Genomic DNA, 24,941 nt, shown 5'->3' on the forward strand with positions numbered 1-24,941 from the left:
AAGGAATCAACCAGTTTCGAGTACTTTACTTGCAAACACTCACAGCTTTGTTCATTAACTTGGGTTATATTATAAGATTTAAATAGGATTTCCTACTCTGTAGTAAAAATAAGATAGTAACTTTGTCTTAGGGCATAGTACTACTGATCAAGCACTGTGTACTTCGTATTTTCTAAAATTTAAATGTAAACAAATGTTTCTGTTCCTTTGGTTGTTTACTGTTGGTTAAATTTAGATTGTTTCTTGTAAATATTATAATTATTATTCCAAATTATAAAATATACCAGAAAAAATTTCCGATTTTCTTTTCAGAAAATCCTTTATCCAACAAATATTGTAAAAAAAATTAGCCGAATTGGCCCCACCGTTTTTGAGATTAGCGCTTAGCAACACATTTACCGATTAATTTTTAATTATGAGATGAGAAAATCCCAAAAGTGGCTAAATGGTTGAATGGTTGAAAACATTAAATGGTTTAATGTTTTACAAATTAATTTTTAAAAATTCTTTCGTCATCCTGATATCCTCCCGCTGGTTATGACAATGTTTGAGAACCACTTAAATATAAAATTTACATCTCTAATAAAACAATCTGGTGTTTATATCGCTAAACAACTATATAATTAATTGCCAGGCAAGTGTACGTCACTCCGCCTGTCACGTAACGTGCTTCGCTAAGGTTGCATAAACAATTTCAAATCTATATAACTCAATGCGTTCTCTAGATCTCCTACGGACTGATAGACAGTCTACGTTTCTCTGATTCCTATACTTCAAATAAGATAAAGTAATATTTTGTTTCCAGATACGTAACAGCTTTCATAATAAAGGCTATATTCAACAGGTAAGACTAAGTTGAATGTTCAGTGAAACTTTCAATTTTTGTTTAGTGTAATCATAATCCAGCATTTAGTTTGATTTATATTGCCATTTTATTTATTAATGACAAACACATTTCAAGAATTTTTAAACAATGTTTTGTTTAAACTTGGCAGATGTTTTACCAACTCAGATATATGACATTCCCAAAAACGTTTTTCTTATTTAATCAAATTTCAAACTGGCGGCCATCTAAATATTTTAGTCAAATTCCAAGAAAAATAATTCATTTAGGAAAAATTACAGAGAGATAAACATTTGGGACGTTCATAAAGGTATTATTATAATGATACCCCAATTTTGAATATCGGATAGGAGGGGCAACAATGGAGCACAAGTTTTCTTAGAATACAGCTTTAAAATTAAATTAAAACGTAAAACCTGAATATTTTATAGTGAGTTCTGGTTATGCCTCATTTCCACAGGACCAGATCCATATTTACATCTCAAAACGCTTTCAGTAATTTTGACATCTTGTAAAAATATTTCCAAAGCTGATTTTATTGTAATTTTAAATACTCTAGTTTAATTAATGGATACTCATTATTTGTTTTCATAAAGGTTAAATTTAAAGTGAGGTAAATAAAATGCTTACCAAGCATTCAAACATTGTTTTATTGGTTTTGTGGTAGACGCTATTTATTTTATACAAATCTGTCAAGATTTAACCCTTTGGTGTAGTTTACAATAATGTTACACAAGATGAATTGTCATGGGGATAAAGCACTGGGGAATAGTCGGAGTAGAGTGCGTGAATCTAGTTTTTCAGATGACCTAAAACTAATAAATAAAATAAAAATATTGAAGATCCCAATTTTAATACACATTATTTCAATAAAGTTTATAGTATTGTAAGTATATTAAAATTATGTATCTGATCATTTTTGACCAAAATAATATACAATTGTTAGTATAACACCTATTGTTTGTGATATTATATCAAATTTTAAATATTTGAGGTCTGAAGTTGAAAGCTGTAAGAGAAGTGAGAGGTAGGACTGAGATAGTGGTACAACAATGGGGAATAAAAAACTTGCTCTGCTATAGCTTTCGCCTACAAGCGGACCATGCTTTTTTTATTAGTGAGCACTATTCAGTATGGGAAGTATGCTTTTATTTATAACTATAAAACTGGCCTGAAAGAGAGTAATCAGCTGGCTAAGGTGGAGACATCGTGAACAGAGACAATGATGTCAGTGGCAAGTCTGTTGAATGCTTGGTTGCAGTCACTCTTAACATTTTCTCAAGTTTAATCAACTAATTAACTATATGCAGACCATTTTAATTTTTTTGTACCAATCTGCACATTTAATAAAGGAATATATGTAGTGTTCCAGTAATTCATATTAAACATATTTTGTATATATTGCCGTTATTATAAGCAGCTTACCATATCAAAAGAAGTGCAGTAAGAGTCTTGATTTCAGTTTTACTGTTTGGAGGAAGGATGTAACTATGTTTATAAAACACATTTTTTCAATAAATTAAATTATATTTGAACAATATTAAAATAGTAAACTATTCTATTTAATACAGGTATATATCACAGATAGAAAAATGTACAACTATTGGACATCACAAACATATATCTATACACAATCAGACTCAGACATTATAACTTTCCCATCACTGAAAAATTCCTTCACCTTCCAACGTATGTTCTTTGTATCTGAAACATACAAATACTTCATCAAGCAACAGTACAATAAAAGGAACACTTTATATAATCATTAAGAATAGTAAAACCTTTTGTATATTACCAAATATTTTCTTAAGGCTAAACATCCCAGGATTAGTTCCAAACTGAACCACAACAAAGCCACCATCAAAATTTATCTTTTTTGTTTTTCCTTTCATTTTAGAAAGATTTAAATTTCGGAAACTGATTTGTTAATTAATTAGATAATCATCATATTTTATGTATGGAGCAAAGAAACATACTGTATTTATAATAACAATATTATTTCAGAGAATTAATGTTTAAAATTTGAAAATAAAAATTGTCAGGTAGCAATCTTGTAAATTTTAAAATTTTTACAATAGTTTTTAATATTTATCTCTTGACAGCTATGTGTCTCCTACAGATAAAAGACAAAAACACAGTTTTATTTGCTTTTTGATTAGTAATTTTATTTCTGTGTTAATATGTTGCTTTATACATTTGCTACCGAGGGACCTCGAAGTGAAGGGTGGTGACACTCAAAATATCAGATACTGTGCCACTTGGCACCTTTGGCATCTAACAACTGTTAAAATGCAATCAACGGTTTGAATAATTTACACTGGATGTCTGTCTAGACCCGGGAAACTATCTCATTATTTAAATTATATTATTCATGGCATAACTATTTATTTTTGCTATGGTGATTGAAACATTGTACGCTAAATTTTAAATTTCAAAATAAAATTATTGTATTTGATTAAAAAATGAATGTTTGCTTTCTGACACTGTTGGGATATACAACTCTAGCTATAATATATGTTAACAGATTCGTTACCAAGTGGCACAGTATATAATATGTTGAGTATCACCAATGTCCACTTCCAGGCCCCTCGGTAGCAAATGTATAAAGCAACATATTAATACAGAAAATAAAAATACTAATCGTAAACCAAAAAGCAAATAAAACTGTGTTTTTGTACTAACAAAATATTTTTTATCTCACATTATTTTACATATTATACCAAAGAGCTTAGGAAATTCTGATCTGATGGAATATTTCATTTATAGCGCCAAACTATTTTTCCAACAATATGGTACGTAGACATTATAATAATGACAAGTATGGCTTATTGGACATAGTACAGGAGGTGGTATTCAGACTAAGCAAAGTGAGTGTCAAAAATTTTTTAAGGTAAGTTAAATATTAATTTTCGTTCTCAAGATATCCTACAAACAGGAGACAGAGGAGAAATTTTGCCAGTTCCCTTTCAGCTAAAGTCTTCACTAACATTCAAAGAATATATTGAAATGATAACATCATTATTATTACACTTAAAACTGAAATGAGACAATGTAACCTTTATGTTCTTTAAGCTATATTTACCAATTGCAAATCTTGGGAAAAAGTTGTGCAAAATTATGGTTTTCTGTTATTATTATACTACTACAGACTTAGATATACTTAGCTATTACATACTAGAATACTTACGCTACAGAAATAAATAGATACACTGGTTTTCTTTTCTTTGCATTGATAAGTGAATTTTTTTATAGCTAATTATAATAAACTTAGTTAAAAGATAAAAGTCAAAATTGTAATATTGAAGTTAACCAAAATAATATATATGGCTAAAAGTCTCGCTGCAAAACGTGTAATTTAATAATAAATTCTAAACATTTCTGTACTAGCACAATAAAAAGAAATTATCCGATAATTGGTCAAATGACTTGTGAACCAAGCAATGTCATTTACCAATTATCATGTAAAGACTGTCCAAAAGACTACATTAGTCAGACAATAACTCCATTGCACATTAGAATGAACATAATCGCAGCAGTACAAACCTTAAAATTCAATCCAATCCTATTTCGGCCCATGCAACGGAGCATACCAAAAGATTCGATGAATGTTTTTCTTTAAAAAGCATTAACAAAATTCAGAATCCGCATAAACTTAAAATTAATTGTTTATTATTATACTTCTACACGATTTGTATCATATTTACGATAAATGATTTATCACAGTTGAATACTGCATGGGGCTTAAAGACCGTGATTTATCACAGTTGAATACTGCATGGGGCTTAAAGACCGAACAGGTAGATTTCGGGGTACTTTGTTATTATCCAGAGGCCACTTTCTTTAGAAGAGTTTATCTTACTGAGGACATAAAAAAAGACATTATTAGAAATAACAGACTTTATTTGACTTACTGTAAAAGTTACATGTCATGACAATCAGTTCTTGTTTTCTGCCTTTCAAAAAGAATGAATGTCGAGGAGAAAGAGGCCACTCTGTCTTTACCTACTACTTGTTATTGGTGATATAAGTAGGTTTCGATTACATTATCATAAATATGTTACTAGTAGTACCAAAGTTAAAAATAACCTTTACAAGCACTCATGCGATTGAGCTGGAATTTGGGTACTATCTTGAGGGATGTTTTTCTTTTTTCTTCAGAAATGTGGGGTGGGGCTGTAGGCATCACCGAAGGCCACAGTGATGGCCTGGACTATTTCCTATCAGTACTTTTCTAACCTCAACCCGAAAATAGTCTTCATCGGATAATACGATTCGTATTGATTTGGGTTGTTAGTCTGGGAATCTCACCACGCTCTATGGACTATAAGTTCTGGGAAAAAGGAATAATGCCAAGAGTAACGTAAGTTTCTTTTATGTTATTTCTGATCTTCACTATCTCTTATTTTTCTATATTATGCAAGCATTTATAGAATCATGAATCCAATATGGCTGACAGCCAACATTACCTGTAAATGTGACGTCTTCTAAAGTTAAGTTTAACTTGGTAAAATTACAACTCATATTTATCAACTATACTCACAAATAATCTGAAAAAACTAAATCCAATTCAATATAGATTTTCACTTAAAATTCAAAAGAATACAATTTAATAGAAATGAAACTTTCACATAGCTAACCCACCCATAATAGCTGAATGGCAGCACATACGAGGGGGTACCCAAAAAAAAACCGGAATTATTTAATAAAAATTATATATTATCAAATTTTTTACAATACGACCTTATCTTCTTCAAAATAATCTCCATTACAACTAATACACTTGTCCCAACGGTATTTCCACTGATCAAAACATTTTTTGTAGTCATCTTTAGAAATGGCTGCAAGCTCGAGCTTCGTTTTTTTCTTAACCTCTTCAACGCTGTCAAATCGTTGACCTTTCAAGCCTCTTTTCATGTGTGGAAATAAAAAAAAGTCGCATGGAGCGAGGTCAGGCGAGTAAGGTGCGTGCGGGAACCATGCCGTTTTTGGCTAAAAACTGCCTAACTGAGATGGCTGTGTGTGCCGGTGCGTTGTCGTGGTGGAAGAACCAGTCTCCAGTCTGCCACAAATCGGGTCTTTTCTGGCGAACACTGTTGCGCAATCTTCTTAAAATCTCCAAATAAAATGTTTGGTTGACAGTCTGACCTGGAGGAACAAACTCAGAATGAACAATGCCTTTAGCATCAAAAAAGCAAATCAACATGGTTTTGATGTTTGATTTGACTTGCCGACATTTTTTTGGACGAGGTGAAGATGGCGACTTCCATTGGCTTGACTGTTGCTTCGTTTCTGGGTCATAACCGTAGCACCATGACTCATCACCAGTAATTACCTTTTCCAGAAAATCGGGATCATTTTCGAGATGTTCTTTCAGAAGGCGGCAAGTTTCAACTCGATGTGCCTTTTGATGGTCAGTCAGAAGTCGAGGAACAAATTTGGCAGCAACCCTTTTCAGTCCTAAATCTCCTGTTAAAATTCGCTGAACCGAGCTCCAAGTTAACCCACTACTCTCTGATAGTTCCTCAATTGTCTGTCGACGGTCGGTGAGCACAAGTTCACGAATTTTCTCAACATTTTCGTCCGTTCGAGAGGTTGATGGACGTCCAGAACGAGGTTTGTCTTCAATCGACATGTCGCCATTTTTAAATCGAGCGAACCACTCGTAGACCTGAGTTTTCCCCATAGCATCATCTTTGTAAGCTGTATTCAACATTAAAATAGTTTCTGCAGCATTTTTACCAAGTAAAAAACAAAATTTCACAGCTGCACGTTGTTCACTTAAACTTGCCATGACAAAAAACGAAACAAGAACAAAACAGGGTTAGCGAAAACAGTCACTACGAACGAACAGAATGCACTAGGACAACGGAACTGGGGTCACTGAGCTCGCAATGTGTTGCATGACACACGCCTAGCGGCAGGAATGTGTACTACACGCTGCCGGCTGCCAGCAATACAATTCCGGTTACTTTTGGGTACCCCCTCGTAATTAAACCAAATAACAGTATTTTCGGGACATTTCAAGATAAACAATTACTTCTTGAATAAAACTGTAAATGTATCATGAGACAAGATATCTCAAGCAAAATTGCATCAGTAGTCTTTAAATGTTGCATGGTATGTCATTTCTACATACACAAGAATGAGTTCTATAATGGTGCATGTACAACCATGGAAATTGGCTGAGCGCCACTGAAACATATGACATAATTTCTATCTTGTCTGCCTTGAGATGTAAAAATGTCTTTTCTGTATGATTGCTTGTCTGTCTATCTGTCCGCAGGACATCTCGAGAATAAAATGAGCTATAGAAATTTTGTATGCAACTTCAGTGAAGCCTGTAATGTATCATGTGGTGTGGTGTACTTCTACCCTATCTATTAAAACGCTGCATTTATTTATCAGCTGAATAAGCATATCCCTACCTGACGTCTTGTCTTTGGCATCGACATCCAAGGAATCTTCAACAAACGATATTTCAGTTTTTGAATCCTCTATACAACCAAAGCATGGTGAATGAATTCCCTAACAAATGGGCAGAGGCGGTAATCAGCTTCCAGCTACCTTGAAAGATTGTAAAGGCGTGCTAAAAATTAATTGATGTTAAGGAAATGCTAAATTTCTAACTGTAGATATCTAATTTCTAAACTCATCTTAGCTCGATTTAAGCTAAAATAGGAAAAGGTTATTCAAATTGTGTATAACTTAAAATCTAATTAATCGATTTAACCAGGATTTTGCTACTTTTAGTCATATCACCAAATATACAGGATGAATAAAAAGTATGGATACCCCATATTACATTTTTATGACCACACCTAGAAAAACCAAACAGTATACATCTGTAGGCTACAATACTGCACTTTTTGGTTAATATCATAAGACTGACCCTTTCCCCAAAATAACAAATTATGGGCCCAAAAGAAAAATTTTAAATTTAAACCCTCATTAAATTAAACACTGCTTTAAAGGTCTTTATGAAAAAAAATTAACAGTAAAACTTAGATCGCTATCTCAATGCAGTACAAAATGGCAGCTGATACAAATATTAAATATAACGGTGAGCAAACCCAACAATCACATTCCCGCCCCAACAAAACAAAGATCTCCAATCTCCTTATCTTCTATTGTTTGACTCAACAGATTATCTGAGTATTAATTTGTTGATGGTGTTCACAAAGTTAATAAGTGTTATTCATATAGTTATCTACATTATGTACTTAGTTATTATTAGTACAGTATGGACCTCAATGAATATGAACGTATAACAATTGTATTGATTGGTGGTTATGAAGACTGTATTAGATCTTATGACAGGGCGAGAAACTTATTCAATGATACTTTACCAAATCACAACACTATTATAAAATCAGGAGAGCAAAGATATTATAAAACATTTTGAAGATACAGACAGAGTCAAGGACCTTCTCAGAACTAGAAGACCCAAGTCAGCTACTAGAATTGAAATGTCAATAGATGTTTTGCAATATATTGTAGAAAATCCCAATGTCTCAATTCATTCTGTTTCAAAAGCTTGAAATATTTCCTAAATGCCTGCATATAAATACTGCACAATAACAAATTGAAAACTTTCAAAACCCACTTAGTTTATATATTTTCTACGGATGGCTTTGATCGCTGAGTTAATGATGAGGAATATTTGTAACAATACAGTAGCATTAAATAACATTCTTTTCACAGACAAAGCATTATTTATGCTAAACGGCAATTTAAACTGACACAACTGTCGTTATGTCTTAAGTTGTTAACCCTCACTGGATGTGAGAGCACATATGCAGTATCCAAAAAAATTAAACATCTGGCTGGGTAGTGTTGGTTGGCCCCTTTTTTATTGAAATACACCTTACTTCCATAATATATCTGAAAATGTTGCAACAACAGATTATTCTGGCTGTTTAAACAATGCCAACCTTGCTAATGAAAGACATAATTTTGTGGAAAACTGAGAGTTTTTACTAGGATTATTAAATTTGATACAACCATTGGTAAAAATAAATCATGTTCACCATGTCTGCCAATTAAAACTTAATCTGGATATAACAATAAAAAAAATACAACTTAATTATGAATATTTAGAAGACACACACATAGTAGAAAGAAGGTTCCAACATCAATTGTTATAGTAAAAAGAAACATGTCAAGTTACCTGGAGCATATGAGTTATCCATCAGGGACTTTGTAATTTTCTTTGCTAAAAATTTAAATAGATGTCTAGATGCTATTTTCTTAGCTTGATATATTGGAGTTAGTTCCATGACAACCACTGATGCTATTCTCTTGCGGCATATTGTGATATTTTTCTCTGTTAGCTCTGTTAAAGGATTGTTTTCATTTCCAAATAACTTTTCAATTTTTATGTTCACTCTCTTCCTTTGCTGTGTAGACAACCTCAAAAAACTTCTGGTAAAATTACAAGATTGGGCTATTTCTTCGGCAAACCAGTTATTTTTTTTAGATTTTTCGTTGGCCAATTCAGCAATGGCTCTTTCTGTTTCTATGTCGATGGCACCAAGCAAGCCCATTGCAGTTAATCTTGAATCAAGATTATCTTTAAAATTATCACCAGATGATGGTTTATGGCATCCCTCTAACGTTTGTCCTTTTAAAGGGACTAATGTATCACATGTTTTTAAATTCCTATAACTACTCTTAGACTTCTGAAAAACATTGTCTTCAAAAGAGTTTTCATAATCCAGCTTTTGCTCAGTACTGTTATCATAACAATCTCTGTGTTTATCAATTGAACCAACAATATTTTTTTTATCTGTAGATTTTACAATGTTAAACAAGATCTGAGCTGGGTCACTGAAATCTGAAGTAGACGTGATATTACAGACATCAGAAGATTGAGGAATCGTGCTGGAAACAGTACTGGAAAATTCAATGGCTGGGTCATATGGCCTACTAGAGGGACTTATGGGCAAGGGTAGTTCCAGCAATGAGGAAATTGGAGCCTGGGTCTGTGTCTCAACTTCACTACCAAACTTCTCCGTCTGTATGTTCTTATCCAAGGGAATTTTTGATTTCAATGAAGACATACTTATATCATCTATATATAATCTTTCTTCATTTGTGCTAGCTTTGATTTCTTTTATCTGTAAACCATAAATAAATGCATAAACTTATATGAATAAAAACTATTTCAAATTTCACCAGTGTAGTAAAAAGTCTAAATCGTAAATACACATGAAAATTAACTACGGTATACAGAAATAATTTGATTGTTCAATAAAGCAGTTATATAAAAAGATTTGTACGATATTAGAAATTATTTTTTTTAGCTTTGTATTCCATTCAATTGACTTTGTGTGACATGCATAAAATAGTCACATAATGACACATGCAATGTGGATCCCTTTACTTAGTTTTTTTACTATTTGCTGTTAAAAATAAAGGTTTATTGAATAGTAAAATAAAGTATCCTTGCTACTACATTACAGTTTATGTATTACTATATTTAATGTAATCATTAAAGCAAATAACATTTTTTAATATACAACAGATTAACGCACCATGTTATTCCCAGTTAAAATAACTAACAAAAAAAATGCAGGAATGAATTCCCTTATTTCTTACTCCTCTATGTCAGAATCATATCCTGCACTTTTGTTCTCATACTCTAAAACTAAATTTTATACTCTTATTTCCTTCTATCTCTGATACCTTGGTAACAAAAATGCAGAACCATAAAAAATATGATTCGACTCACAAAAACTCTCACTAGCAGACGGAAAAACCCCGCTAAATGACATTTAATGCCTGTATGTTAAATTAAGTGTGCAAGGTCAACTGAAAATGCACAGTAGTTCATAGAGGGAAGATGTACTAGAGGCTCACCCTCTAGTAACTACTTATTCTGTAACAATACAAACAATACTTTAAAAGTGGGGAATCCAGTGTTAACACTTCGCCATTATCTATATAAATTATTAAAAGAATTTTTTTATTAATCGAAAGCTCTTACACTCTAAATGAGCCTTTTGTGGATTAGAAATATATCTGACTACAAGGCTTTGCCCCACAAGCTTCTAAAGTGCCAATGTTAATATTATAAGAGTATTGTATAAAAACTATCAGAATATTTAGTTTAAAACCGCTGTTTGGAAAAAAATATTTTGCTCAGTTTCCTCACCAGTATTAATTAACTTAACCCTTTCAGCACCAGACATTTTTCAATGTTACTTTGCATAAAAATGCCAAGGTATATGCCCTATACTGTATCAAGAATAGCCAGCCCAAACTTTATTTTTGTTATAGCCACCGACATTAAATGTTACAACTTTGTTAATTTTGGTCTAAAACACTTAAATTTTTGTATTTCTTCCATAAAAATATACTTTAAACTATTTTGAACTATAGGTTAAAATATGAACCTATTTTATTGTGCATGCATTATGAAAAAATTATATATATTGCTCATAGTAATAAATAATGACATGTTGAATTATTTTCTTTTTTTCCATTTTTCACCTATAAATCTAAAGATACAAAAATTTCTCACATAGTAGATGGTGTTGTAGTTCTCACCCACAGGTATTATAGTGCATAACTTTAAACATTCATTGTTGAAAAATAATCTTTTTCACACTTTTTATGTATAAAGAAGTTGAGTTGCAATATTTTATGATTTTGTTAAAATTCATAAACAAATTACATATACTCAAAAACATTACATAGTGTTTTTCAGAAAGATTATTTTATAGTGAATACAAAAACAACAATATTGAAAAACTTATTTTGATTTTTGGCGATTTGTTTATAGACGGCTGGTTAAACAGACGTTGGCACTGAAAGGGTTAATATCACATAATTGATTATAACAATTGAATGCCATGTGAAAAATTAAATTGTCCTTTGTTTATACAATGTTTTAGAAATATATTGAAATGTGAAGTACAGTACAAAAGCATAAGGTAAAAAATTTAGGAAAACCGTGGAACTGCCAGTCATTTTTTGAAAATGCCATGGGATTCTTTGCCATTGCAAGCTTTCTTTAAAAATTCATTACAAATATGTCACTTATTTTAGTAGTGTTTTATATTGCATTCTAATAATGTTTGAATGCATAAAAAACCTAAAAATCAAGTATCAATGATAGCTAAATTTTAGTATTTTTGTGGATTAGTAATAAAATACAAGCAAAATATACTACTATTTTACAACAATAAGAAAGTATTTTTCACTATACGTTGCTAAGCGACAATGTTGAATTTTAGGCATATGTAAAAATCACTCAAAAAGTAAGAACTATGATTTTCAATTAACTTAATTTAAGGTTGTAAAAATTTAAAAAACAAATTTACAACAATATAAGACAATGAACATAACATTTGGCTTATTTCGGCACTTGATTCCTCAAGTTTTATTACCAACGAATTAACTACTGTATTGACCTTAAAATACAGCTGAAGATGATTCTGGAGAAACATTTTCTGCTTTTTGTTAAGTATACTGTATTTTTCAGTACAGTGCTTTCTTTATGGAACTTATAGGTCGTGCTAATGTAATTTGTTTATTTCTTGCTTTGGCTAAATTAAAATCTACTGATTGAATGGTGAGTGTTAATTGAATTCTCCAATTTCTCTACAATGTTTTGTTCACTCCTTATGTACTGGGAATATTTTTAATACTGTTCTCATTTTCTTCTCAGTATTTCAATTTCAAGTAATTGTGTTTGATCAGCAGCCGAGTTGCTGCTTCTGTCTGTGACTTCACTTTGCACTATCTGCTGTATAGTTTGTGTACTGTAATGAGTTGGAGCCAACTGAATCTTAAACCAAAGTTAACTTGCATAGTGATAATTGAAAGTCTCTTAATACAAGTTGCAAGAAAAGATCAATTAACAGAAGACAATGATGAAATTATTAGGTTCTGATAATAAGAATATGTTGGCAACAAACATGATATTGTAACAAATTTTTCATATGAACATGAAACCACAGAAGATGTGCCCTTACTCCCAACATAGATTCTGAACTTCACGTGGAGGATCAAGAATGCACACTACAAGTACATAATTCTATATCTGTCCGATAAGTAAATTTTCAGTGTAAAATGAATGACTATTTGAATCAAAAGACTTATGATCATTTAAACTTAGGTCCTTACATGGAAAATATTGAAACAGAAATTGATTCATAATTTTAGGGAATATTCCCAAGACCCTCGAAACAAGTTCTGCCACTTCTAATTTTAAAAATCAGGCATTCCTTATAACTATCCACAGGCATGAAAATGTTTTTGTGAAAAAGGTAGGATTACATTGAATGCCATGATCATTTCATTAAATTATAAAGAGACAAAAAATGAAACCGGAATTTATTTTTTCACTTAATTAACTTTACTGTTGCGAACTCATACTATGTGTTTGTAATAAAAATCAACAAGAAAATAGGATTTTCAGATTTAACATTTGTTACTCCTTTTATTATTAACCTAGAACTCTCAAATTTCAGTATGTCGTTCTTTAAGAGTCATAAAACAAATGCTGTATAATATTTTTTTAATAATGAGGAGTTAAACTGGTGAAAATGTGTTATCTAAATATTTTTTGTATAATATTTGCTCTAATATATGAATTAATACGATCTAGCAGTAAAATGTATTTGCGATGTATTATATGTGTATATTTTAATGTGGTAGACGTTTGAAATGAGATGTTAAAACGTGTGAGGGAGGTCGCCGGCATTTGATGGCAATAACATCATTTCAGCTACATAAAATTTGGAGTAGTCCGATATGTATATTAAATAACTAACAATTTATAATTTGACATTGAGCATTGTAAAAAGTTATATTTTTCATCTTATTGAAATTGTAGTAATCTGCAATGTTCAACGCCTACAATCTTCCAGCGAACACATTGATGCAACCCGCACCGCACGTGTCAATAATCAATTCAAAGAGCTCTCCCCACAACACACCATTCATGCAATGGGACGGTCGCCCACTGGCCACTGACAGTGATGGCAGCCTACCCCTCCAGCGAACACTTTGATGCAACCCGCACCGCACGTGTCAATAATCAATTCAAAGAGCTCTCCCCACTACACACCATTCATGCAATGGGACGGTCACACACTGGCCACTGACAGTGATGGCAGCCTACCCCTCCAGCGAACACTTTGATGCAACCCGCACCGCACGTGTCAATAATCAATTCAAAGAGCTCTCCCCACTACACACCATTCATGCAATGGGACGGTCACACACTGGCCACTGACAGTGATGGCAGCCTACCCCTCCAGCGAACCCCACCACTTCCTTTTAGGTGGAGCTACATTAGGTGCTATAAAACTCCGGTACGATTCTGTAGGTACGGTGCGACTCTCAGGCATTTCTTTAGGTGCTGTGAGATAGGTACTATGACATTAGGTGCTATGAGAATTGACCTTATTAGACGGTTGAAGTTTAGGTGCTGTAACACGAATACGTCTTAAGGTGCTGTAAAACACCACGGTATATAAATGATATCATCACAAAATCCCAATGTCTGTATATATGGATGTTTACAAATTAATTGTTGTAAAACATAATGAAACTTGCATTTGGATTCTACAAAAAAGAAAGATCAGAAACAAATTCTTGTTTGTCCTAATCAAATAGTGAACTAAACTTTATACAGTATTTTACAAACGCTATAGAATATATAATCAGTGGCATTGCAACTTGCTGTACTTTTTTTTTCTTTTTTTTTTAGGGAGAGGCAGGAAAAATGCAACTTGCTGTACTACTATGTGCAAAATAACCTGTAAATGACAACTAACTACACAGTTTATTGTTAAGTGAGCTCTGAATTATTTGAATTTATTACTATGTTTAGTACTACATTCTATAATTATGTTTACATTTCTTTACTAATAACCCTAAAAAATTTTCAATTCTTGAAAAAACAAAACTGGAAGCATTCCTAATTTTATTTGTTTAATTAAACAGTCTGAGTTAAAGCACATACAGATAAAAAGATGAAAAACAAAGTATTTTCATATACTTGTATTTATGTACTTATTATGATGTCCTGAACTAACTTTTGAAATACTGGTTCCTTATTATGGAACATCCTAAAAGCATGGATGCAGAATATGTTAGATCACCCAAACCTTCCACAGAGCACTTTGTTTAGTGATAAATTTTCAACAGTATACATTTTTTACCCTTTGAGCGCCGTAGCTATTTTGCTGTTACCCCCTTACATTGCCAGCCTGATTTCTGTATATTTGCAAGCTTAAAAATAGTTGTTCGATAATCAATTGACGGATATTCATAATTTTTGTTTTGTTTGCAATAGAATTAAGAATATAATAACTATTTTTTCTAGTAAAAATAAAATACAATATATTCTTATATATGTTAATACAATCTTTTTTAAACCATTTTATGAACTTTTGAGTTTCATTCATAAGGCCATGAAAATATAAACAAAATTCGTGCATAATATTATAATTTTCTGAATAAAAACAAACTTGAAAAACAATGTATAAAAACACTATCCCATACATCACCAGCACCACCTGGCCTACTACTGAGAAATATTGAGCTAATAAGCTAATACTCTTGACTAAACCCTGTAGGAGATGGTTATCATTGTCATAAAATTCTCTAAACTCATTGTTATAAATAAAAGATATCAGACAAAGAAAAAATGACACTACTTATGCAATAAAATAATGTCAACAATAGATGGTCAAACATTAATGCACATGGCAGTAATACTGGAAAAAATAAAACGTACAAATGCTAGTTGCTATGGAAACATCCAAATATCAATATTGATATTATTATACTAATAAATATAAATTGTACATTGCTACTAACCAAACGTGTAACAAGAATCTGACGAATTCATCAGGTGACAGACCATAACAACATCTTAGTTAACCATCATTCCAAAGACCACCGAGGAAGAAAACAAAAAATAGGCATTAATGGATACATCAAAACATTGAAAACGGTTATATAATTACTGGAATATTTCAAGTGCGTACTATATTAAATATTACCTAAATACTGATCATTACCATATTTAAACCTGTACCATATCAAATATCTTAAAGAGGTTTTTACCATGTCTGCTATGTCGATGCTATGGCACTCAAAGGGTTAGTACAATTTTGATGATTTTAAAATTTAACTTGTAAATATAAGTAGACATTGTAAATATTTATTACTCCAAAATAAAAAAATGTACTAAAAATATAAATAAAGACCAAAGTGATTAAAAAAAGGCATTAGTCTGCTCAAGCACTCAGTGAGAGGTTCAGACGCCCAGGACAAGTTGTGCCATCTGCAGTTGTCTATTTCTTGTTAATCTGACACACAAAGCGCTTTTTTGAAGTCATTTTGTCTTTGTTTTTACAAGTATTAAAAAGTGCCATAATTTTTGTATTATTGAGTTACTTTCTCCACATTTTCCTGAGTTGACTAAAATTTCCTACAGGCAATGTCACACGATGAGACATACTCTGCATCTGTGCCTAAAGGTATTCACGATATTTTTACAATAGCTAGTCAAAAATTGTCATGAAACTTACCGATGAAACCATATTTCTCCTGTAAAGCTCAGACATCATACAGGCCCTTATGGCTTTCTGTTCCAAAACTAAAGACCACTTGTTCACTAACTCTTGTACTAAACATTCAGGTAGCTCTTCGGTATTCTTGTACCAATTTTTAAAATTCTGTGATAGGGCTTGTTGAAGATGATTTAAATATGATTTTCTCACCTGAAACAAATTCAAATTGCATGCAATGTAGTTACTATTATTAACTTGCATTTAAATTATGTACACTGAAATTTTAGTTATCTATTTAATTTGTAATTAAAATAATTTACAATATTGCAGTCCAAGAATGATTTCTTAGAAATATACAAGTTATATGCTATAGTATTTATATTCTAAATAGATGTCTTGCTCCCTTTACTACAGTACTCTTTTTTTATGGATCTCTTATAAAAAACATGGACTCCAGATTGCAGAAGACAATTTGTGCCAGATTTTAGATGCTGCGCTAAGCGTGAGGTGAACTGGAGCTTAACTTAAAATATTCACACTTAATCTCTGTTTCCTCAAAGATACATGCACGATCAACCGATCATGGATAATGAATTAAGTGTTTATTCTTCCACCAAGCAGCTAACATATAATAAACATGGTGTTGATCAGTGCTGTAGATAAATCACTAATTTATAAAATTTCATATAACTTTGATTTAGGCATCATAGTATAAACTTAAATATAGTCCAGTTAAAACCAGCCCAAAAATGTTTCCACTGTAGATACGTACCTTAGAAACATAAAAACTATACGTACATACATAATGTATTATATCATTTCATTTTATTTTAGCACATTAAAGATCAATTTGTAAACAATTTTAAGAAAAGAACAGAAGATTGGTTTATGAAATAAATAACAAAGATATAAATGATTTTCTAAATTCTTATAAATATTTTTCAAATAATTGATTCTTCATGCATGAGCCATCAAAGGCGACGCTGAATCAATATGCCTAGCATTCAATTAGCTATTAAAAATGTTTATTGACATTTATTACTAAAATACTATTTTGACATAATGACAGTCCATTTATAATTTAATTAAGTTAAAAAAAAGGATATAGTATCTTACCAAAGAAGTTAATCTTTCTTCATTTGCCGAATCCTCACTATCTGAACTTGATAATTTAACTTTCCATGGCCTTCCTTCATCCTCAGAGCTTGATGTAATATATTTCTTTTGTTTGTGGCTCTTCTTCCTTTTTTTATGTTTATGAGATGGCATCTATAAAAATTTAATCATTTAGTATTTAAATATCTAAATTTATATATATATATATATATATTAAACATTTTTATATTAGTGATACAGGTTTTGAACAGTATTAGAAAGTATTTTTTTTATAAGTGCAATGACAATTTAATTTATGATCAATTACAATAACAAGAAAATGCTGAGTCTCTTAAACACACACAACACATTTTCAATCAATTACATTAGTATAAAATGATAAAGAAACCAATTTTAACAAAAACCTTAATAAAACCATTATAGAAACATTTAATTACTTGAGGACCAGATTGTTTTGCCATGGTGTGTATAAGCAATACTAGGCGCAGGTATTTGAAAACGACACAATCTTCAGCTTACCAACCAGCGAGCTGATAGCAGGAAGATAGGGCACTGATTATCTCCTCAAGTGTCTGTGGACATCAAAATAACATTGCTCAGTCCATTAGTCTTGTTGCAACTGTGTTTAAAATGCATTGAGTGAAAATCGTTTTTACTGGGTAAATGATCAGTGCAAAGATTGTGATTAAGTTTTTTGTTAAACTTCTAAATCAGCTAACGAGTGTTTGAATATGGTGAATAAAGTGTTGGGTGACGCCACTGTGTCGCGGCTGTGTGTTTTTGAATGGCACAAACAGTTGCTTGAAGGCCGAGAAGAGATGGAAGATGAGCAACCCGGACGCGCTTGCACTTCAACTACTGACGAAAACATCCAAAGAATTGACCAAATTGTGAGGAAGGAGTCGTTTACCCAACCGAGCTATTGCTGATCCAAGTCAACATCAATAGAGAAAAACAACTTGTGGATTCTGCACCAAAAAAAGCACCAGTCCATTTGATGATGTGAACTCATTTTAAAACCGTGAGAAGATAAAACAGGATGTATTACAAATTTTGAAAGCATTCTCAAAAGATGAATTCTGGTTCATTTGAGGTTATTAGTGTCACATTAAAACAAATCAATATGCAAAATCCTATATCGCTAAAACTCGTGAGACTTTGTCTCTTTTTAGCCAAGTCAGGTAGGGGGTAGATTTTTTCACCTTGCTGGAAGTGAAAGCATTTTTGTCAATCATTAATATGGAATGATAACCAAGCCAAGTAAAATCAGTTATTGGGACACTCATTTCACAAATGCAACCCCTTTTTTGCCAATATTATGACATGCAACCAATTCCAAATATTTTAAAATTCTTCCATATTGTAGATGTTCGCAAACTTACTCCAGATGTGGTAAGACCCTTGTGGTACATTTCAACCTATTATTGACCATGCAAGTAGACTGTTCAAACTTTACTATTCCCCAACACAGGCTCTGTCTGTTGATGAATCGTTGGTTGGCACAAAGAAGTGAGTCAGATTAACTCAGTACCTTCCAAAAAAGAAACGCTATAAATGGGAAATTTATTTTTGGGTCCTTCATGACTCAATAACATGTTTTGTAGCTTTCTAGTGCAACAGAGGAGCAAAAAGAACTCGGGAAAATGAAAGAATTGTTGAGTCTGGTTTAGGGAGCTCAGTTGTCATACTGTATATATTGATAAGGACCAAAACAAAAAATACTCTTCAGTACAATAAAAGTATGAATGGTATTGACTCAACCGACCAGATGTTGTATGTGTACATGGACGAGCGCAGAACCATGAAGCATGCCAAAAGTCATGTTTAATGTTTTTGGACACATGGTGCTAAGTGCAAATGGCTTGTTTAAATACAACAAATACAAGGCCTAGGACCAAAACTTAGGGCTGGAAGAGGCTTGCCTTTACCCCATCCCCCTCCTGACCATCGCCTTCCTGTCTCATTGTTTCAGATGACCCTACGAGGTGCCGATAAAAGAGCCAACATCGCCATTCTTGTTAGTAACCCACTGTAGCTTGTGCTAGTGTGACATGTGACTGTGATCCTCGTTCTTGTGCTCGGAACTTGCATCCTGTACAGTGACAATGCCTGGACTGGACTCCAAGCAGCTTTTGGGTATGTTTGAACCCTTCCCTTCCCTTCACTTCTTTCTGGTCTTTATTTTTGTATGTAATAACTCCCCCACCTGACAAAGAAGATAGATTCCAATCCTCGAATGTTGCATTATACCTTTTATAACTTACAACGATGGCAAATTTCTGAAATCCTGTTATCCTTTAAAAAAAGATCTTATATGTTAAAATATTTAAAATGTACATCATCAAAAACAGCTTTTTTGTTAAGATTTTCATGGCGCATACTTTTGTTAAAATCCGAGTGCAAAGGTTTTTTTGAGGTTAGCAGAGTCAGCCTCTTAAATCTTTTTCTAAAATTTTAAAATAAGGGTTTTTATTATTTTTCCTTATACATTGTTTTAGGTATATTCTATATGGGTCTCTACTATTGAAGAAGTCAAACAAACTATCTGACTTTAATAAAATCAACAGCAAGTTTTGCTCCAACAAATCGAGTTCTGTGTGAGTAATAAACTTAATTGTATCAACAACACAACCACTTTGGGTTTGCACAGCACACTTATTTAATTGTTTAATATTTAAAATCAACAATACCATCTACTGATTTTATAGTACACATACTACGAGAGCCAATTTAAATATGTAGCAAATATCAAGAGTGATGTAAACTTTTACATTTACACTGCTTACTTTCAAATTAAAAAATGATTTATTATGAAGTTTACAACCAAGTTTTTGAACAGCAAACCATCAAAAGTAAAACTATGTACATGGATGTCTGGTTCATACAATTTGGTAACAAACATTTTAATTAATTTAGATAGACTCAAGACACTATTTTGTCAATATAAAATAATAAATTGCGCATTTAAACTTTCAACTTAGTGACACTATTTGAAAAACTAAAGTTTCACTACTGTTTCATACACATCGAGCTATTAAGTCTTTTCCCAAACTTACATAATCTGTGAACGTCTTGCTACTAACCTTGTATAACATTATATTTAACCTCCAAACTCATGCAAGCAACTAATGGTAAATGTAAACAAACCAATTCACATCAGAGACAGCGTGAATCAGAAATAGTAAACAATATGTAACATAAACCACATAGGACCCACACCTGTTGCTTGTTGTCAGTAAGACACACGAAACAGACCTTGTAGATCAATCTAACACTGGTTCAAGCAATCTGTATTGTTTATATCGATTATCACAATAAATTTGAATTTTAAAATATTAATTTTGTAAACAATAAAAAATATTTTTCAATAGAACAATTTCAAATAATGAAAATAGAATGTTTAAACCAAAGACTTTCAACATAAATCACAGAACAAATACAGCATTTGCCTTACATAGAAAACTCACTTAGCCTTAGTATATTATTAAAATTATGTTTTTCAGTTCTTATTGTTGTAGTCGTCACAGTTAAACTACAAACTCTTGAGCCAATCTTAAGTATTTAGATTAAGAAAATTCAACATTTAGGATAAAAGTTGTTTCATGTTAAAGTTTGCTTTCAAATTATGACATCCTTTTTGTGTAACATGAGTTACCTAAACTAGAGAATTATTATTACCTTAATTATTAGTCTCAGGAAGTTGAAATCTGGCCAGTGTGTAGTATAATTCTTGCTTAATCATTATGCTTTAAAAATTAAAATGTTTCAACAAATAACTTAGGACCCATGTTGAAATGTAACGTGAGTTACCATGGACATGCCTCTTAGCAACCAATAGGAGGTTGAAATACGATCATAACAAGACCCAGAGAGGCCCGTAGAACAATAAAATATTATTCGGCACGAGAAAAGTAGTTCCACTTTTAATGTTCTTTAACTTTGTTATTTGTCATTTCTACCCATTGAAACCATTTTATTCAATATGACAATAGCAATTGGTTAATAACGCGAAAGTGTATTTTGCCGATAAATGTAAAATAGCCGTTGACTTCTAAACTTACCTAACTTTCTTTAAATCATCTCTATTTTAAGTATAAAAACATAGCTGAACTATGCTATAATTAAAAGTATCTATAATGTAATGCGGTTCAACATTTTGGTTTTTTTATTGTTCCATAATTTTGATAATCAGAAATATCTATTGTCATGGTAGAGTTTGTTATAATGCAGCCAATTTCATGACCATTTTGAACTTCTAACATACCATATCTAGGATTAAGCATTTTCCTTTTGAAAAAAAAAAAAAGCCTAATGTCAAGTTTCTAAATTTTCTTTTAAAAATGTTGCTAATGTACAGTAATTTAACTGTCAGTTTTAGGGTAAAACCATTAAAATTGTTATATCCATTAAACTAAAATCATGAGGGGAAATTGTCAGCAGACAATGTGTAAATTTAATATCTTAAATAGCATTTTATATACAAAAATGTTACGAAAATCAGATTACAGAAATTAAGAGTTATTATTGTATGTTACCATTAACTTTTTAACCACTAATAACCAACCTTTGCAATTACAATATTAATATTGTCCTAATGCTTGGTAGTCGCAGGGTTAAGATGAAAATATTATTACAACAGGAACAATCCAGTCTTTCTGCGGTCTCTGTAATCAACAATCCACGGCACACCACTCAACAGTCAACTCTACACAGTCCAGAAATAAATAAGTCTGGTCTTGGCAGTCAGGCTTGTTTTTGTTTTTTTTTTTTTTTTTGTTTTTTTTCTGCATTCAGCAGGTTTCACCTACTTTGGACATGTAATCTCAATAAACGTGTTGTATATTTCAGAATAATTTATTTTTAACACTTAGTATGTGAATTAATTTTTACACACTCTTTCTTCTGTAAGTTAGTTCAGTTACAGTCAAAATCGTTATATTTTCAGATTTACTGTGTTGATTTTAATCACATTTAGGTGAGCGTTAGCATTCAAAATACAAATATTATAGTATGATATATCATGTCAAGCCTGGCCGTTTGGCTTTATTATGTGTTAATAATGTAAAGAGATCTTAATAAATAATGGAATGTTAATACTAGTTATCATGGAAACTAATCTTCTTCACTCATGTGAATTATATCAATATATCTCAGGTTCTTTAATGCACTTGCATTAAAGAACCGTTTATTTGCTACAACCCAGGCTTGCAACAGTATATCTCGTACTATAGTCACAGTAACAGCTTCTATACGTAATTCTGTCTGTTATGATAATTATATCATAAGGTTTTGGGGTATTTTTCTAGAGGAAGGTCCATTGCTGGCATAGGACTATATAGTACTGGATCACTTGTTGCCCAGTCCAGATATAGTCACGCCAAGGGACTACCCCGAAATAGTTACAGGCTCTGTACACACACACGCACACTTGTTAGATTGTTAGATCCCACTGGTGGGGACATTTGTGGTTCTAGGTATGTAATAGAAGACAAAATTAGTATTACTGTTTGTTTTATACCATTTTTATATAGTTTTCTTTGTGGGATTTAAAAAGGTTACCATTTATAATACTGATCATTTTATGATCAAAGTTGGCAAGTATGCCTTTTAGTACATAACGTGAGTTAATTTCCTTTGATTGGAGTGTTTTAATTGATGGGTTCCTAAACCACTTGTGATAAATGCATTCAAAAATTAAAGGTTGGAGGCTTACAGTTGACTAGAATCGCAGTTGGGGCATTTTGGTGAAAAATAACAGTTTAGTTTGAATAAGGTTTCGTTCACCCAAACGTGACCTATTCTTAGTATGTTTATGGTAAATATAGTTGCCAAATATATTGGTATTATTACACAGCCATTCGCAAAGTGGTTAAAGGAGTAAAGCCTATAGCATTGTTTAATAAGTAACGTGTACTTTTTACGACATAGTCTATTTTATTTTAAACGGTAGGTCAGCACCTTTAAAAAAATAACTTTCGTAAATTAAGTATTTTATATATATATATATATATATATATATATATATATATATATATATATATATATATCCAATTTTCCCTCGTTTATGTAAGCTTCCAGCACTGAAATTGGACTTAAGGCCCGAGATACCAACTCATTTATCTAAAACCGTTCAATGAATAATTGTATGTGAATACGAATACAGCTCTTGAATATTTTATTTGAATAACATATTAGTCCAAACGAATTAATACAGTAGGTTTTAATTCGATTCTTCCAGAGACGTTGTAATTATTTCAAAGGTATTCGAATTCATTTGTAGGTATTCGAATATGTGAATACCCGGGCTGTATTTGAATACCATTCGATTCTCCCATCACTAGATTCACGTCTAGGTAACCCATCTATACCCTGTAACTAGGGATGAATACATGATAATTAATTAAGTTAGTGAATTAAAGAATTCATAATTATTTCAATAGATAGAAATATGTTTATCCTTGAGGTTGATCAATGAAATATTATCCGCATAGCCTTTCAATAGCTTGCCTACAGCAAAGAGGTTAACCCTAGATTTATTAATTAACTTACTAAAACTTTGAAAGTGCCTGATGATTTTTCTATCTCTGAGTAAATATTTGCTTTAGTACTTCGGTGGGGAGGGGCGAATATTTTTCACGTTGTTATTGACCGAATTAAGATTTTCTGAATAATGTTTTCTCTTATCACTTGCAGTACTTTGGTATTTATATCTATAAACCTATCTTGATCATAACAATTCATTTCCATGATTCTATGAACTGCTTTTGCAGTTTCGAGATGACTAGACGTTGGTTGGATCCGTTGTAATGAGTCTACCGTCCTTTAACTTAGCATAATTAAATAAAACAAATAACGAGTAGGTAAATATACGTACCAACACTTACAAAACATACAGTCACATTTAAACAAATAATTTAAACTCCAACGCCAAACATGTAACAACACTACACTTTGCTTTTTTGTGGTTAAATTCAGGATCGGTTAAAATAACTTAAAACATCAGTCTAACACGACCTTCCCCAAACTGCTAATATCTGTCTGGACCAACATAATGTACTTTTCACGACTGGATTACTGGAACTAAAACAGCCACTGGGTGCTTGAATATAGAGATACACTTAATATAAAATAATATAACGTAACAAACAATCACAGGCAAAAACGGGGTGAATAGTGGTAATAGATTACTTAGACCAATAGGTTACGTAAAATGTTACCAATGTATGGGGTACTTAACAGAAATACCAGTAATGTGACGGATCATAACTGGTTATTATGGTAAAACAGTAGAATGGGAATGTGCACTTGCAAGGCTTTGGCAATTTCCTTCAAAATCACATTCTAAATAATATTAGATTCTATAATGATACTTAAAAGATAACACTTTAAAAGATCATATATTTAAACCTTTCATCTGATGCTACTATGTTAAACATTTCTTTACAATT

At 31.8% G+C, this 24,941-nt stretch overlaps 1 protein-coding gene across 5 annotated transcripts; it reads right to left on the bottom strand.

Moving 5' to 3' along the window:
- Nucleotides 1-2,335: 2,335 nt before the first annotated feature.
- Nucleotides 2,336-24,491, bottom strand: LOC124360655. Of its 5 annotated transcripts, none has more exons than XR_006922262.1 (7): nucleotides 22,058-22,210; nucleotides 18,013-18,065; nucleotides 17,494-17,646; nucleotides 16,396-16,587; nucleotides 9,012-9,960; nucleotides 7,270-7,408; nucleotides 2,353-2,548 (listed from the first exon to the last, which is right to left on the bottom strand). XR_006922262.1 is itself a non-coding variant. In XM_046814466.1 (6 exons), exons 2-6 carry the CDS (start codon nucleotides 17,952-17,954, stop codon nucleotides 2,469-2,471), a joined length of 1,398 nt encoding a protein of 465 aa, XP_046670422.1. In that variant the 5' UTR covers nucleotides 17,955-18,065; nucleotides 22,058-22,209; the 3' UTR covers nucleotides 2,336-2,468. The 5 variants fall into 5 exon arrangements, 1 of the variants encoding a protein (XP_046670422.1); XR_006922260.1 differs by having other exon boundaries at nucleotides 17,931-18,065; XM_046814466.1 differs by lacking the exon at nucleotides 7,270-7,408 and having other exon boundaries at nucleotides 2,336-2,548; nucleotides 17,931-18,065; nucleotides 22,058-22,209.
- Between the last annotated feature and the right edge of the window lie 450 nt (nucleotides 24,492-24,941).

Source organism: Homalodisca vitripennis, chromosome 4, assembly GCF_021130785.1.
Source record: "Homalodisca vitripennis isolate AUS2020 chromosome 4, UT_GWSS_2.1, whole genome shotgun sequence".
Classification (NCBI taxonomy): Eukaryota; Metazoa; Arthropoda; class Insecta; order Hemiptera; family Cicadellidae; genus Homalodisca; species Homalodisca vitripennis.